This window comes from Protopterus annectens, chromosome 2.part0 (genome assembly GCF_019279795.1).
Source record: "Protopterus annectens isolate FY-2018-M chromosome 2.part0, PAN1.0, whole genome shotgun sequence".
Lineage (NCBI taxonomy): Eukaryota > Metazoa > Chordata > Ceratodontiformes > Protopteridae > Protopterus > Protopterus annectens.
The window spans coordinates 989,348,824-989,367,782 of NC_056728.1; the positions used below are offsets into that span (position 1 = coordinate 989,348,824).

Below are 18,959 nucleotides of genomic sequence, written 5' to 3' on the forward strand. Positions count from 1 at the left end.
CAACTGACCTTTGGACATGCTAGAATAATATTGGGAATTCCTTAATAATTGAAAACAAGGGCCAGTGGGGAGTGAGGGTGTAGTGCTTTTAATTTTTAGTGCTGACTTATATAATTGCTTTAGTGAGCAAGTGCCAGGTAACTTAAGTGCAATGTGTTACAGGTAACTTAAATGCAAAAATGACAAACAGTAACTTTCTTTCAAGTGAAACAAGGAAATAAGTACAGTAAGTAATGCAGATATCACTAGTGATCCACAGAGGCGCTGAGAAGCCGCATATTAGGTGGAATTAGTGTTCCAGGGAAATAACAAGCAAACAAACAACAAGCATATAAACAAAGCTAGATTCAGCAGGCCTGGATCTAGTCTATGCTACAGCAAACAATGTGTACCAATTTCAGTAAGATACTGTTCAGATATTCAGGCACTATATACCTTTAACCAGAAATTCCCAGCTCAGAAGGGCAGAGTCCAGCCTCTTCTCCCACAAGAGTGCAGACCACGAACCTTCTTAATGTAAAATAACTGGCCTGAAGCCCAAGTGTTTAAACCAGAACTAATACACTTTAAGAATAACAGACACTGGGCTCTCAATCAGCAGTTCCCAACTTAGAAGGATGAAAGCTACCTGTCCTGCCACCACAGTGCATGCCACAAACCTTCCTAATGTAAAACAACTGGTCTGAAGCCCAAATGCTTAATCCAAAGGACTTAGAATGATAGTTACACTTTAATCAAGTTACTACCAAGCAGTAATAAATACAATTGAATACTTTAGAGAATGCCTGGATTAGTGCTCAAGTTACACAAACAAAGCTAGATCCAGCAGGCCTGAATCCAGTCTATGCCACAGCAAACAAGGCGCACCAACTTCAGTAAGAAGCAGTTCAGATATGCATGCACTATAAGCCTTTAACCAGAAATTCCCAGCTCAGAAGGGCAGAGTCCAGCCTCTCCTCCCACAAGAGTGCAGACCACGAACCCTCTTAATGTAAAATAACTGGCCTGAAAGCCCAAGTGCTTAAACCAGAATTAATACACTTTTAGAATAACAGACACTGAGCCCTCAATCAGCAGTTCCCAACCTAGAAGGAAGTAAGCTACCTGTTCTGCCACTACAGTGCAGACCACAAACCCTCTCAGTGCAAAACAACTGGTCTGAAGCCCAAGTGTTTAAACCAAAAGGCTTAGAATGAGTTACACCAAGCAGTAATAAATACAACTGAGTACTTTTAAGATGATGCAAAAGTAAAATAAAGTAGGTAGAAACACAAGCACAGTAAAAGCAGATGAAATTTTTTTTTTTCTGAACAAGTGCTGAGATCAAAGAAACAGATTTGAGTGCTGAAACTAGAAAACTGGCTAGTTATAAGAAAAAAAACTAAGCTAGAAGGCTTCCCTCCAACACAGAAGGGCTTGGGGGCTCAGAAGCCTACAAATAGTCTATACCACTTAACAGGAAAGGCAGGAAACAAGCTTAAATTTTTTTTCTGTTTCCCAGATGCTCTCTTTGTACACAGTAGGAGTGCCTGAAATCAGAATATGATCTCACTGCACTCAGTTGAGTGAGAAAATGAGATGGACCCAGAAGGAGTATCCAAACACAAATTTACAAGAGGGGTGGGCAGTTTCAAGGCCATTAAGAATAACGCCAAAACAAAAACAGGGAGGGTGGGTGGGACTAACTGAAGAGCAGAGTCAAAACTTCCAGTTCAGTTAATATTCCTGCAACACAGTTAAAATCAATTTAAATACTGTATTTTTTTTTTAAAGTGCAGATAAAGGTACTTAAATTCTCTTATATGTCCAGTTGAATACAGCAAGTTCTTAGCCGGCCAAAGCTGAGGTTTTTAAGCAGAAAATATTTCACACTGTACCACTTAAATAGGCAAGGACAGGAAATCAAAAAATGTGGCTACCCCCACAACTGTAATTACTAGCAAATAACAAAATTCAGCAAACACTGACTAACTTCCAGTTCAGTTAATATTCCTGCAACACAGTTAAAATCAATTTAAATACTGTATTTTTTTTTTTAAAAGTGCAGATAAAGGTACTTAAATTCTCTTATACGTCCAGTTGAATACAGCAAGTTCTTAAACACTTTATGCGAAGGAGTCTTGATTTTTTTTTATAGTTCACAGAGAGTTTGGGCAGATCACATAAGTGTAGAGTCATCTACATATTATACTCTATTTGTCTATTTGATTGCTGAATAGAGATCATTTATGAAAATATTACCGGCGGAGGCCTAAAATTGAACCTTGAGCGATTCCAATGGATACTGGCAAAAATGTTTCCCATTTAACAGCCTGCTCCCTCTGATAAATAACTGTGGAACCATGAAAGAGAAAAGAGTCTCACTGGAGACCAATGGAGGAAAGTTGTTAGTAGCTTTTGATGGGAGACAGTGTCAAAAACCTTGGACAGGTCTATGAAAAGAGTGGTGACTAGGTTAACAGAGATTTTGTGTAGATTTGTAGCATTTGTGAAATTAAGGAGGATTGTTGTTCTGTGATGTGGGCAGAAACCATGCTGTATTTTTAGAGCAGATTGTGGTCTGTTAGGTGTGTGAGAAGTGGAGAGTGTATGCATCTTTGAGATATTCAGGGGTACATTATCTGTGACTAAGATTGTAGCTTTTAATACGAGTAGATGTTTTTTGATTGTGGAGGTTGGCACAAGGTGAAGGGTGGAAGGATTTGAACAATTTTGCTGAGACTGAGTGATAGATGGTGAGGCTGGAGTGGTGATCGTCAGCAAGGAAAGAAGTGCTTGAAGGAAGTGGTTATTAAATTGTGAGGCTATGCTGTCTTTAGTATTTGTTGAGGTGGGAGAGAGGGTGTGGTAGTAAGCCTTGGCTTTAGTAGTTTGTTTAATGATGCCCAGTAGAATTTTTTTTTTAATTTAAGAGACTGGTGTGGTAAGATATTTTTTTCTCAGCTCTGATTTTTTTTTTTTTTTTACAAAGTTATTTAGATATTTAAAATTTTGCAGGTCCAGTTTTTCCAGGCTGTGTTTCTTTGTATCAGACATGGGGCTGGTTTGCCTTTATTCTTTTAGATCTTACCAGTGCTTGCTTGTTTAATATGTTAAGGAATACTGTGTCAAATTCAAGTTATAGTGTCTTCTAGTGGGAATGTTTTCAGCCTCTTCCAGTTATGTTGTTTTAATTTATTGATGCAAGATTCCTCACTGAATAGAGATAACTTGTATACTTGGCTATATTTTCTGTTGATATTGATGCTTTCTCTGTTTGCATAGATTATAATATGGTCACTTATTGAGTCTGCCAAGCATTCTAATTTGCTTATTTTCTTTGGATTTGTGGTAACTATCCAGTCTAGGGTGGCTTGTCTGCTACTGATTTTATGGATTCTTGTAGGGGAAGTGATAAATTATTTGAAACCATACAAATTAATGGAGTTTGAGGGGTAGGTGAAGTTTACCAGCTGCCAGTCAATATTCAGGTCTCCTAATATGAGGGTTTCCTGGGGAATATCTTGTTATCCAGTAGAGGGTGTCTTTTAAAATAGTAGTGTTGTCTTCTGGTGTCATGTTTACAATATAGAAAGATTTGTATGTATTTAGTTTGAGGTGGGAAATGATGATTTCTGCCAGATTCCTGTTTTATTTGTTGTTTGGTTATAATTGCAGGCCAATGTTATGTTTATGGAAACTTTGTCTTTTTCTGAGGATGTTATAAACTGGGGGATTGTAATTGTACTTTGGATGCATTTTTGGTATGTATAGGACCACGTGTATTTTAGCTCGAGTAGGTGGGGATGTTTCTGTGATATTGATTTTGTTGTGAAGTAATTAAAGTTTAAGGTGATAGTATATGTACTTGAGTAGGAATTGAACTAGGTAATATTGAGGGAAAGTAAGTGGCTCTGGACTACTCTTAGGTGAGTAGGTGAGGGCAGTTTAGTTGTAAGAAAGTATGGAAGGATATTGTTAGGTAGAGAATGGTTAAAAGATGAAGGCTCAGTAGATGATATACGGGTATTTTTGATATGAAATAGAGGTATTAGAAGATAAATGTTGGTAGCTGAGTTAGGTAGTAGTTTATTACAGAGATTGGTAGTTTGAGAGGTTATAAGTTATTAGAGTAAGAGATGTGTATAGCTGATGTAGACACAGAGGATGATCGAGTGTGAGCTGTTTGTGGGTTTGGCTATGGAAGTATAAAGGAAATGATGTGTAGGTAGGTAGGAATGTAGGGTGGGGAGTGAACTGAGGCTACACCAGACTCACACTCCAAGAAAAAAACAAACAGCTGCACTGCTTTCTTGTTTATTAAAGAGCTTCTGGGCTCCAGTTGAGTGGAGGGAAATTGCTTGCAAGAGAATTGATTGAAATTAGGCCAACTATGGTGACTTAAAATATTATTTTGTTAAAAGCAGTGGTAGTAGATGGGAGAGGTCAGAGAATGCTGAGAAGTGCAGAAAAATACTGCCCTCAGTTGGCAGAAGAGACAGTATGCCATTAGAAATAAGGGAATGACAGCAGAATAGGATTGTACGTAATGTAAAAGGAGGAGAAAAGCCCAAGATTACTGCAAGGTTATATAGCAATAGCAATACTATCAGGAGGTTTATATGGTCTCTAAAAATTGAATAAATACTTCAAAGCAATATAGGCCTGAATCCATTACCAACTTACATAAAGATCTTGAAGTCCTTATTGTAGCAGACCTATTAAGTTACAAGGAGGTGAATGTCATCATAGGTTGGGTTGATTTGGCCTCTGAGACGGTGATATATTGTTTTTTAGGGCATGGAGTACTGTTTTCAGCTTTGACTCCTGTTAAACTAAATGGGTATATTCAGCATTCAATAGGGAGTTTGCTAATATATTTAGAAATAAAATCAGATTATTACTCAGAAATTAAGCAGTATTAGCGATATCGGTGTAATTGTACATGAAGCACTCAGGCTACCATAGTTGTCCCCTATCAGCATCTTACTCATACTCTAAGAAAAAAAATGTAGCACTGATCATTGAAATCTCCACACCTAGTGACTACAGTGCTTGCATACAGAGAAACACAAAGTCATAAAATACCTCGATCTGCAGGCAGAAATGAGAGCCATGTGGAAGAAAGATACCCAGACAGTTCCAACAGTAGTAGGAGCAACTGGTCTTATAAAAAAGAATTTACAATTGTATTTAGATAGGTTACCAATTCATGTAACCCAGTACGAATTGCAGAAGGAGTCATTACTGGGCACATTACAGGTGCTGCGTAGAGCACTTTTGGCTAACATCAAAGAGTGAAACAATATTAATTTCATGAACTTTAATTGTACTTTGACTTAGGAATGGGGTCCACTCCAGTCATGGTATTAGAAACCCAAAAGACTTGGTGAAATTAAAAAAAGTAAGAAATCAAATTCTACCATGATACTCCCAACCTGTAAGGTGGTTAGTTTAAACTATTAACATTATGAATACTCCATCACGTAGGCTCCCTGCACATTCACCCTCAGCTAATTGTGCTAAAAGTGTCAGTGTTATAGACATGTGATTTGAGATTTAGGCTGCACATCTCTGTATAAAAGGAAAAGATGGCACCAAAGATCCTTAATCTTTGTGATCTGAGCTCCAAGAATGTTGTGACTGGTGTTGAACACAAGAGATTTAAGAGGTTGTTCCTGTTGATTACCATTACTATTAAACAAACAACTAATAGGAGACTCTTACAATTACTGCGTCTTTCTTGATCACTGTTGTTTAATTCAGTGTTACATGTGATAAGTAAAATACAGTGCCAAACATTATTGTGCCACTCAGGAATACATTTCAGGAGAGAAGAGGTGCCAGAAGTGTTTCACTGTACTGGTGACTGGCGTTTACCCTGCTTTTGGTGATGGAGAATAGATGGTATCGTCGCTGCATATCTTACGATCACATTTAGATCGGTAGTATTCCTAGTCTACAACTGATTTTAGATAGGTAGTATGCCTAGTTTAGCAGACTGTTGCCATGTAAAACATTGACTGACTTATGATCCTCCCTGTTAGACTATGTGACATTTTGGACTTTACTAAGTGAATTTTTTTGGTGGTTTAGTCAGATTGTTAGTGCAAAGAAGCCAGCATGGTAAACATTCAATTTGTTTTCATTAAAACATGGTCAGCACTAATATAATAAGGATGCCTTAGTTATAACATTTAGATAGTATCCACAGTAAAATACAGTAATGTCTTGTTTAGCTATGACAAGCACATTTCAACATTCTCCTATGTACACCTGCAGTTTGTCAGCAATTAGCATTTCAACAACAACAAAAAAAGCCATGCAGTTTTAGAAGTACGCTATAATTTATTTAGTCATTACAGTCAGTTAAGTCACAGGTACAGGATGCACTGTTAGTTACAACTAAAATATCTCCATGAACATGGAGTTAATGTTTAGTTATCACATTTGCAGCCCTGCTAACATGAAAGTCAAACATTTCAATAGAAGATCACGGTGTGTTATTATCCTTGGTATAGTCACATAATAGCTTTAGCATAAACAAACATTGTGAAAGACTAATCTAAGTAAAAATTCACTCACACTTTGCAGTTGAAAAACACTGGAAAAGGTGTAATGCAAGAAGGAAAAAGTGCCAGAGGGAAGAGCAGACAGAGGCTGAGGTCAGCTAAGGAAGAGGCGAGTGATACTGGCAAAGGCAAAGGGAAAGTAGTTAAGGGATAGAATGGGTAAGGAGCGGGCCTAGGAGGAAGAAAAACATAGATTTAGTTACAATAGTACATGGGAGGGCCTACTAGGGTTAAAAACCATGACCACACTAAAAGTAAATATATATACTCGACTTAGTCTGTGATAAGTCAATTTAACTTGGTTAAATTACCTCCAGCTATCATTTCAAACTTTTCTCTTTCACTTATTCACTTTTTCTAAAACTCTCTAAGTACATCCCCAAAAATGGAGAATACTGTCAAAACGATTCTTAAAGGATTTTAATAATGCTTTTATTGTCATCAGAAACATATATGAATATTTACTGAACTTTCCATTTGAACATCATTGCTAGACTTCACACATTTTTCATAGTTAATTTAGCATCTGTCATACTCTATAATAATGAATATTTTAATAAATTGTCACAGCAAGTTAACAATATTCCATCCCATTTTGACAATTTTATAGCACTGGTAAAATATAAACGTCCATACTTCTTTTATTTATCCCCTTCAGACAAAAATGAAGGCTGCTTAAGTCATTCTAATAATTATACTATCCCGACTTGCATCCAACAGTCTAATTTATCTATAACTACCTCTTTCCTATGCAGTCATTAAGGTCTTCTTTTAAATATTCATCAGTTTCAATAGACTGTTTGCTGTTATAGATTCATAGGTTCATAGATTAGTACCAAGGTAACTGCCCTTGCGAGCCATTTTAAGCCTAGCTAGTTATCCCTTGTGAGAATCAAACCCTGCACCTTGTGTTTGTAAGGCAAACACCTTAACCATTAGGCCACCCTGTCATCATAGATTAGTACTAAGCTAACTGCCCTTGCGAGCCATTTTAAGCCTAGCCAATTATCCCTTGTGAGACTCAAATCCTGCACCTTGTGCTTGCAAGGCAAACACCTTAACCATTAGGCCACCCTTGTAGCCTATCACCCTGTCATTCTTGATGGTTCATTCATACTCTCTTCAAATACCTTCAGCCAAGTAAACAGGCAAGCAAACCCACCATATTTCCCTGAATCAATATGTGGTGTATTTACCAGCCATGTCCTCTTATAATCACTGTTCATTCCGAATAATTCAATGCATATTCACTGTCTAATAATCCACCAGTTAAAGTTAATTCAGCCTTATATTCTCTCCTACATATCTCATGTGTCATATACGATTTTATATTCGTGCCTGTTTCATGCCTCTGACCACATCCATCTCCAATCAGCATTCCAAAAGGAATGAAGGAAATAACGGCGTCTTATATTATCATGTTGCATAAAGAATTAGTGCTGATCTTCGGTCCATAATCCACAATACACTGCACTGAAAATTCATCACGTTATCTATTTGCTGACAGCTGGTTATCAATTCCACCTTTCTTCTGCCATACATTTATATATAACCAGGAGAGCAGAAAGACCCAGCTATACTAGTCACCCTATTAGTAAATAATTCCACCTAACTGTTCAACCAGTTCTCCTTCAGTCATCATTCTTTTCTGTTATATTCCACCTATCAGTATTCCATATTACCACTAATTATTGTCCATCTATCACTTTCATTCCATTTTCAAACTCAATAGGAATTATCTACATTTAAATTGTCTGTAATTAAAAATAAATAGACAAATTACTGCATCCTCAGCTAAAATTACTTAACATGATCAAAGGCTTTAAATTCTTATTTGACTTCTACTCGTTAGAAAAGCCTCCCCTACTCTCAATGGCAAGCTTTGATTTAAACAGTTTTATTACATTCAGACTGCAAACTCAGTAGATTTTCTTTATTTATTTAATATTTGTTTACCGGGAAAGTCTGACTGGGACATTGACCATTTTCAACGGAGGCCCAGGGAGAGAGACTCCAGACACGTCTTTGGAATGGGATAAGAGTATATATGCATTATACACATCTTTTCTTCTTTGTAATTATCCTCAGTCTAGCATTACATAAATTTCCGAATTACTGGCCTCCCTTAAACCTTACTCCTCCTCCTCCTCCTGAACGTTATTTTGCATGTATTGTTCCCACAATTTCCATTTATTTCTCTGTAATTTGTTCTTTCCTTTCTAAAGGTCCTTCTTACAGTTCTTTTATTTTTTGTAATAGTAAATACCTCAGATATAGTTGGTGCAGACTGACTTTCATTTTCTAGTAACTGCTTTTTTGGTAGCAAACAGAAGTAAACTTAATGAGGCCTTACTATATCTAGGCAATTCACATTCTGTATCCCAGCTCAAATGAATCATTTTCTTATTTACAGCCATTTACTCACCCAATATTTCTGGCGGAGAACTCTATATGGAGTTTTTAAAATCTGCCATCTCATTATACTGCCAAAACATTTGTTCCCAGTTACCTCTTTCTTCCTCTTCACACCTCCAACATTTGCCATCAGCCTGAGGAAAACTTCTTTGAAGTCTACTTGGGGTATAAAAATACCCATGCAAACACTTCCAAGCAAAGATCCTAAACCTCCTGGATTTTGTTCCATAGTTGGGAGACATACATATGCTTCCCATTGTTCTCTTGTAAATTGCTTTTCCAGTCTCTCTTCCCAATCTTTTTTAACATCCACCGATTGAGTCTTATAACTATCATGCAATACTTTATATTCCATGCTAATTATCCCTTTTTAACAGCAGCTTCTGTTCTAGATTCAACTGAAAACTCTACCATTGCATGTCTTTCAGTCAACATCCCCCGCCCCTTACCCTTTGCCTATACTCCGATATCCATCCCTGGTAGGGAAGGCAGTCTCTAGCCTGCAGTCTAAATTTATTGGATACATCCTACCTTTCCCTTTCTAGTTATTTGCTCCCAATACTGTGGTTCCTTTCTCAGATTTCTCCAGTAAATTCCAGCCTCCTCTTGCCTACTTTCTGTACCCCTAGTTGCAGTCATCCCTACTGGCAACATCTCCTTTCTCCATTCTCATGTTGACTTAGTTCTTAGAATACATTCTGGTACTTTATGAATATAATGTAATGTATATTTGTTATTATTCTCTTTACAGACTTGCATTCAAAATCCCACTGTTTCTTGACCCCCCTCCCTGCTTCATCACCATCTCTTTCCAGTTTGAATTATAACCCTCAGCTTGTCCTGTATCTGAGCCTTAACTGTGCAGCTCTAAAATATCCCTTCAAATCAGATAGGATCAGCTTATCCCATTCAACTCCTGCCCGCTTTCCTCTTACAGATAAATTCCTTCAATTCCTTATTAATTATTGTCCACAACTTCTCCTCTGGTTGATAAATATTGCTGACACATACGTAAAACTAAAGGAACATAAAACATTTCACTGCTTGTAACTTTTTATCCATATCCATAAACAATATTTCCAGTGTCTCAGTTTTTGCATCATCCTTTGTTTAGTCTCTTCCCACATGTTCTCAGCTGTCATAAAATTCTTTTTAAGAATTCTTGGGATATTGGCTAGGCTTAAAATGGCCTTTCAGGCCCGTTAGCCTAGTATTTACCTATGAACCAATGAAGGAGCACAAGAAAGATTGGATTACTTACAGGTTTGGTTGGCATAATGGTTACGATACTTATCTCACATATACTTGGAAAAGGGTTAGATTCTAACCTCTGCTCATTGACTGGACTTGTAATAGTCTGTGGACTGGTCACCTAGTATTTACAGCTCAATTAACCAGAGCTGCTTTAAGTTGAGCATCTTTTGCCAGAGATCCAGAGTGTTTCTGCTGATAGCCAAGGCATGCAAGGTTAAAAACAAAAATAAGTACATTTGGATACTGTAGTGCACTTTTCATATATTTTTTTAAATTGCTGCATTAGTTCTACTTTTTAATGTTTGTGACTGCATTGTTTTTTGCACTTGATTTAACTCGGTTAGCCCAGATAGCATAGCCTAGATTCAAATCTGCTGACTCTAGACTATTACTGATACACGTGAGCACTAAACCAGCCATCTTACATTAGGAAAGGCTTCCCTGCAGCCTTGTGGCTGAAGTGTGTGGACTCAGCCTTGTCTTAGTTGGGGATTGCTGGAGGAAGGTTCATTGTGTGTTTTCCTATGGGTAGCGGAGTTTAGGAGTGTTTATTCTCACTTGTATTTAAGCTTTGTGTTTGTGCATCACCGCACTTCACTTAAGGTGGGTTAGTAGTGCCATGTACAGATGCAAAAACCTTGCAACATAATTTTTCCCAAGGTAACTGCCAGTGGAACCTCTCAAGCTTCCTTGCTGTGCTACAGTCAATTGATTCAATTGAGTCAATTCAACAGTCAACAGCCCACTGAGCAGCGTTGCTATACATCATCCCTAGCCTTCACTAGAATAAGCCTCTTTGGTACTCCTAGCGTAAAATCTGGTCAAACAAGCCCACTACCTTCCCTAATACTACAGATGGTAAAAATCTGCTAAAATGGATGGGCAGTTTCCCATCATCTCTCCAGCCAGCCTGATTGACATGGGCATCCTGAAGCAATGTAGCAATTGCCGCATGTATACTGACAACCACTTACTCCTAAAACAAAGAAACACCTTATGTGACAGATGTAATTAGTTTATGAAATTGGAGGAAATACTCTCACGTAATGACAAACCGGACATCAAAACAGGTAGTCAGCACACACACTTCACCTCTAACACAAAATAAGGACATGACATGTAAACCCACTTACATGGAGGTACTCACTAGAAGACCTCCCAAACAAACCACTTGCACACACTGATGCAAACAGTGACCACACACACACACACACACACACACACACACACACACACACACACACACACACACACACACACACACACACGCGTGTCTCGGCAAATAAACCCCCTAAGGCAAAACACCTCAAATCCTAATGTTTGGTCATTGGCGACTCCATTGTGAGATACACTAATATTGCCCTCACCAGGCTGGACACAGAGGGGGTCACAGTCAACTGTCTGTCAGATGCCAGGATCTGTCAAGTCACACAAGCACTCAAGTCACTCAAGAAGTACTGACTGTTGTGATTCCATCATAGTTCATGTTGGGGTGAATGACATGAGATGACTATATGAAGACAGGCATGACTGAACTCTCAGATTGTGTGTCCCAGGCAGGTATGATCCTAGCCTTAAGCAGCACTCTACCATCACCCAGGATGATGCCACAATACTAACAAAAATGATCAACTTCAACAACTGGCTTAGATTCTGGTGTCAGTCCAGGGGGATCCAGTATCTGTCAGCCTGTTTAGACATGGTCAACAGCTATGCTGTTTTGCCAGATATGGTCTACACCTGCCTCCTCTAGGCTTTTGGATACTGGCAAAGGCGCTTGCCCACCCCCCATACTGCCTTTTTTTTTAGGCAAGGTTAAAACAACAAAACTTCCGACACAAGAATAATTTTCTCGAGGTAAACAAGGTCTTGCTGCTTAATGCGAGAAGTCTAAACAGGAAACTGCACTCCCTGGAAGCACTCCTCACCTTGGAAAATGCTGATGCCTGTGCAGTCACTGAGGCATGGTTCAAAGCCATGGAAGAACCAAAGGTGTAAGTGTATTCATCTTCATTAAAGCCAAGTACACCTCCAGGCTGGTCAAACAGTATGACTCCCTCAAACTACTCTATGTCCATCTACAAGCAAAATACCAAATAATTCTTAGGTATATGTCCCCCACCATGAACCAAGATAAGCATACCTGGACTTACAGGAGGCTCTCACTATACAGCCTAACACCTTGGTTATGAGTGATTTCAACTATCCTTACATCGACTGGGAAATGCACATGAACACAAGTATGTTCACCCAGAGGTTCTTGGACTTTTTCAATACAAATGCTCTGGAACAGATAGAACCTCTACAATGGGGTTAAATGTCCTGGACATAATACTCACCAACATGGGGGGATCACTGCACTCCCCCTTGTGTGATGCCCTCCCTGGTAAGATCAGACCATAAATCAGTCTCATTTGATGCAACTATTGGGCATGACACCCATTCAGAAACAAAACATTTTTCCAAAGCAAACAACAGCCTACTAAGGGATGGTATAAAAAGTTTTAGACACCCACAATTACACAAGGTCCTCCTGAAATAAACAAGCCACCCTGGTGAACCTCAAGTATAAAGAAGTTATATAACAAGAGGAAAAAATTGATGTCTAAGAACAACAGAGAACTGACTAAACAGAGGAAGAATTCCCTCCACAGCTTAAACAAGCAAATCTGAAATCTTGTCAAGTTCTCCAAAGGCTAATTACGAAGCTAAAATAGCATCCCTAGCCAAGGAGAATCATAAGGCATTCTTTAGCTATGTCCAAATCTAAAACAGAATGCCTAGCTATGTGCTGCACTAGTAGGGGATGGTACCACTCATTCTATATTGAAGGAAATTGCCAAGTGGCTAGTTGACCAATTTGGTGCAGACTTCACCCCCGTCCCCACCAGCCATACCCCAAAGCATACCAGACACCATTCCTCAGCCTATTATCTCAAAAGAACAGGTCATATCTGTGCTCTCCAAGGGCAAAAACATGGCTTCAATGAGACAAGATTACAGCCTAGGCTGCTTACTAAACAATCTAAACCAGGGCCTATAAGACCCTCTTGGTGCCCTCTTTAACCACAGCCAGAAAACTGACTTTGTTCCAGCAGAATGGAGAGCAGCAAGGGTCCATCAACCAACCCTGGGAACTATAGAACCATAAGTCTAACCAGCCTCATCTACAAGGTCATGAAAAGAATCATCATGAACCTTATCAACAAGAACATAGGTGACCTTCAGACCCTAGACCCAACCAGTCTGGTTTCATTAAGGGTAGATCATGTTTGTTAAACCTGGTAGACTACTTTGACAAAGTCACCAAAACCTGAACGAGGGAAAGACAATGCATACCACCAACTTTGTCCTAGCCAAGGCATTTGGCACAATCCCCCACTCAGGTACTATAGAAAAACTCTCCCAGCTGGGGACTAACCCTTACATCACTAGATGGGTAACCAATTGGCTCACCGACAGAACACATACTGTCAAAGTTGGTGATTACACCTCTACCAGTAGACCAGTCACCAATGGCATACCACAAGGATCTGTACTGGACCCATTACTGTTTGGAATTTATTTCTCAGAAGTCCAGGTGAATGTAGACAGCCTTTGGCTAACTAAGCTCGCTGATGATTGGAAATTGGGTGCAATAATTGAGTCCACCAATTATATTAACATAACATAGAAAGGGCTAACACAGAAAAATGAGTGGTATCAAAGACATGGATTAAAACTAAAATCAAAAAAATGCATTATTATTATTATTCCCTTTAGGAAGGCAGAATTCCCTGCCAATTACAATATTTACAGCAACCCCCTCCTCCCATGTTCAAACCCAATGGTATGGGATTTGTGTACACAGGATGATAGCAATCTGAAGTTCAACCACCAGGTTTACACAGTGGTGAGGAAAGACTTCTACATTGTACATCTCATAAGTAAAGGTATCACATCCAGGTCTAGGGATGTCATAACTCTACTGTACTCTACCCTAATCAGACCATTGAGTACAATGCTCCCTTTTGCATGTACTTCACCAGACACCTGCAGCAGCTGGAAAGACCCCAGAGGTTTCTCACCAAGAAAGTACAGGGCATCTGAACCATGACTTTTGTGGAAAGACTGAAAGCCCGATCACTTTACTCTATATCCTATAGACTGCTGAGAGATGGACTTGTGCCTGACGTACAGGGCAGTCTCCGACCCTGCCCTAAATGGAAATGATGCACAATCCACAAATCAAATGGCACAAGAGTCACTCACTCTAGGGATCCAAACCTAGCCTGTGACAAACAGAACATGCTGGAGAGACAGATACATCTCCCATAGCCTGCCACTCCTCTGGAATAAACTCCCAGTTCATGTGAAGCAGAGCTCCTCCCTGAACCTATTCAAACACAACCTAAGTAAATGGATGGGTGACCACAAATTCACCTGGGGATGGCACCCATGTCTCTTATGGGCAGGGGTAGTCTGTGCAGACCATGAACTTGCTCTCTGAATGTCACCCATCTAACCTAGGACAATTGGGGCAACTCAGGATTAACATGGCTTGTATGGGCTCTAGTGCCATTAGTCTAGTAACTTCCTACTAACCTATGAGTAAGACATCCCTTCATTATTATTAATAAAGATTACAAGCACAAAATATTATTGTTAATCATAGCAACTCTAGTAGATTAACATCTGTCATAAAGTCCTCAAATAAATAAATGAATGAATGTAAGTAACTAAATAATAATTCCAATGGCATAACTAAAGTTCACTTTGTATTTATATTTTAAGATAATTTTTATCACATAGTCAGTATTTTAACTTTCCACACAGTGCAACCAATGCGCCTGTTTAACATGTTTTAACATATTATGACTACAGTTACTTTATAACATATGTTTTCCATCAATTAAATATATATTTTTTTATTTTATATTATGTTATGTTAACTAATCTATTATCTACTATAAATAATTTCTTTAAAATTAAATGAAATCAATTTTTTATTCAGGTTAATATGCCTTCTTCATCTTGAACATTTATACTATCACCAAAGCTCAAGCAGCAACATGCAATTTTCACCATTTCCCACCGTCGGATCTATATTAGAACACCGAACTTTCAAAATTTCGAGTGTTCTAATACTGACCCGCTAAAAATATCAAAGAAACCGAAAACAGAATTTCTTCCTAGGGAAAGAATTTGGTTGTCCGTTTCCGTTGCTTCGGTATTTTCAGCACTGTGGTGGAAAGTTACGGATTGGGTTCAGGTAAGTGTGCGATTGTGTGGACGTGAGAGTTAGGGTTGGGTAGGTGAGTTAGGGTTAGGGAGCGGGTGAGGTGACTGTGCGATAGTGATGGACCTTTATGGTTAGGGTTTGGTTAAGGTAAGTGGATAGTTAGTGGTGTATGTATAGTTTAGTGTAGGGTTAGGTGTAAGAGTTTAGGTGTGTGTGTGTGTGTGTGTGTGTGTGTGTGTGTGTGTGTGTGTGTGTGTATTGATGTTTGTTTGGTGTGCTTGTGTTGTGTGTATGTGTTTTGGAACAGCAAATCTTTTCCCCAGGAAAAAATTCTCTGTTCTGTATGTGCGATGTTTTCAATTTTTGATTAATAGGGTTTGATATTAGAACACTCGAAATTTTGAAAGTTCGGTGTTCTAATATAGACCCCCCACTGTCTACCATCAAAGCACATCAGAACCTCAGGAAAGTGGATATGGATGTATGAGTAAATGCAAACACTCTTGATTTCCAGCAACATTGATAGTGTGTAGTGCTGCCGTGGACTTGACTTGATTGCAGAGTGCACATACACACAATACAGTTTAATCCATCTACAGTGCACAAACATTCCTAAGTAAAACACTGTTTTTAAGGACTCAAGAATTTATTTGTAAAAATGATCAACAAGTAGTTCAAAGCTTAGAAGTGCAATTCTAGGACCAAACATCCATTTCACTATCACAATGCTCAGTGCCTCTACAGCTTACACCCACAGCCCATTAACTTCAGCAGGGAAACAAAAGCAGACATCTGTCAAAATGACTGCCCATTATGTTTTCATTTTTAAATATAATTTATTTTTAATTCTTACTTGTTGTTTTAATCGCTAATTTTCTTTATTTTTATGTAATAATGACGAAACTCCGGACTAGTTAATGCTGTGAACTTCCGGATTAGTCAGCAAACGTTTTTCTTTTGGCACTTACTGTTTTTGTATATATAATTAAAGTTCCAATTTGCACTTAGTTTAAAGTAAGTGTAGTCGAAGCACATAAATAGAAAAAAAAATACTTTCTAAACCAATTTTTACAGTCTTTCATTTCTATTTTTGCTTTGATGCGCTTCAGCTTCACTTTCATTACATTTTTTACTGGGGTCAAACTGATTGGGGGCGAATCGGTGGGGTCCAAATGTCCTGTATCCCCCTAGTGAACTCTGTGAGCATGAGTCAGGACAGGGTGGAGGTTCCATTTCTGAGAGTGACTCAGAGGAATCCAGCAAGAGATGCAACAGCTGGTTATGTTCAAGGTGCTCTGGCAGCTGACTCTTGCAGAGGGACTTTGGAGCATCTGTTATTGAGGCTGACAGAGTCAGGCAACAGGCTAGACCCAACCAGAGGCTAGATGTTTCTGTTGGTATCACAGGAACATTGATCAATGACAAAAAAGTGCAAGATGTGGAGGTGTCTATTTGTTGCTTATTCAGGAATGACAGAAAAGTGAGTGATGAAGGTGGAATAGTACTCTTCATAAAACACAGCATCACATGCCCGGTGAGAAAGTAGGAAGAGATGCACCTACCCCATGAGTTGTGCAAGGGAACAGGTTAGGGACAGAATGTTGGATAAGCTAAGGCAGAGAGAGGAAGGAGGAAGTGCTGGTAGCCTGATATAGTGTACCAAATGCAACTAACATCAAGGGATGAGGATATGCAACTGGAGGAAATAACAAAAAAGAGAGGGGTCGATGGTTATTTTAATGGAATATCTGAACCTGCTAATAGCAAACAGAGTTGGCGCTTCAGAGCAGAGAAGGGTCAGGAGACGAATGATGTCTTACACCATAACAGGTTCAGCCAGCTAGTCTATTTACTAGGATGGGATTCTAGATGTCATCCAAACCAAGGTGGAGGGAGGCATACTAATGTATTTTGTTGGCCAGCGGAGATGCCATTAAGGCACTAGAATATGTAGAATGGAAAGAAATTATGGTGTCCACCTTTTTGATTAGAATATTCATCATTAAATAACAAAATGTAGTTATATCTGTGTTCAAAAAAGTATAAGGTGGAAATGACAACTACCCTTACTGCAATGTAATGGTATACTGAAAAGGTAACCTTTTTTCCAAACGTCTATAAAGTAAATTAGATAAAGCTTATATTTGCCAGTAAGTGTCTGTTATCTTTTTCTGCAGGTATTGGTGCGGTTCATATACACTGTACAGAAAGGCTACAGGCAAATCACCTACCACAATTGGCACCATGGCTTCAATGTTGCACAAACCATGTTCACCCTTTTAATGGTATAAAGTACAAATCTTTTTCTTTGTTTTTTAATTTTGATAAAAATTACAATACATTTAAAAGACTACTAAGCTATCGGTGTTTGAAACATTGTCCTTATGTTGTTAATATTTGTGTTCTACATCTGCAATGGTTATGCAGTGTAAATACTCTGACCTGTATTTGTGACCCATTTAGATAACCTACTACAGAATTATAACTAGTAGGATAAAGGAGATCTTCCAAGTGTATGCATGCTTGAGCTATTTGTCTTAATGTATGTTTAAAGACATTTACAGCTGAGGAATTACAACTGCTGGTATATTGGAAGGGAGAAACAGTGGAGGAAAATTATGCTTACATTGGGACAGATTTGTATAGTGCACGAAAGTGATGGTTTCAGCCTGCTACAGTTTGGAGGTGTGTTTCAGAAAATCAGTCTTTAGGAACTATTCCAAGGATAACCTCTCTCGAATAAGTGAAACTTTGATTAAATTTGAAGCACGGTCAAACTCAAACACAATAGCATATGCTAAGCTATTTACAAAATCCCTGTACAGACATACTGATAGCTGTACAGAGTGAGATGTGTCCATTTGTATTAAGAATAAGACAAACTCCATGGCAAGCCACCTTGGTGGAATCACAATATCACTCGGTTATACAACAAAAGAAAAAAATCTTGGCCAAGCATAGGACAAACAAAGCCCAACATACTAAAAGCCCCCTGACTAATGTAAACAGACTGCTAAGGGTATTAAGTAATATTTCAAAGGCTAAACTTGAATAAGAAAAACTAGCTTCTCAGGCAAAGGACAAACACAAAGATTTCTACAGCTATGTCTTTAACCTCAGGGGAAATATGCAGCAATGCACAGAACTTGTTGTAAATGGCATCACCCACACTAAACCGGAGGCCATTGCCAACCTTTTGGCTGACAGATTCTACTTCTCCCTCCACTCGTCCCCCCCAAGTAGTCCAAAGGAAATACTGCATACCACAATCTCTTCAACCATTACTAGGAAACAGGGCATCAATGCAGTTTCCAAGGTGAAAAGCACTACATCGATGGACCCCAGTAACATTCATCGATGCTTACTAAACAGCATGAAACATTACCTCTTTGGTCCACTTGAATAACTTTGCAACTGGAGCCTACAGTCAGGTTTTTGTGCTCAAGAAATAAAAGATGGCTACAGTCATTCCACTGCAGAAAAGAGGTCCAACCACCTATGAGCGCATATCACACACA

At 38.7% G+C, this 18,959-nt stretch overlaps 1 protein-coding gene across 1 annotated transcript in view; it reads left to right on the forward strand.

Moving 5' to 3' along the window:
* LOC122792803 (rod cGMP-specific 3',5'-cyclic phosphodiesterase subunit beta-like) overlaps nucleotides 1-18,959 on the forward strand; it is an 897,069-nt gene that overhangs the window by 458,019 nt on the left and 420,091 nt on the right. Inside the window, exon 14 of the mRNA XM_044060372.1 lies at nucleotides 17,619-17,726. Coding sequence (XP_043916307.1) covers nucleotides 17,619-17,726 — 108 coding nt within the window. The remainder of the gene's footprint in view (nucleotides 1-17,618; nucleotides 17,727-18,959) is intronic.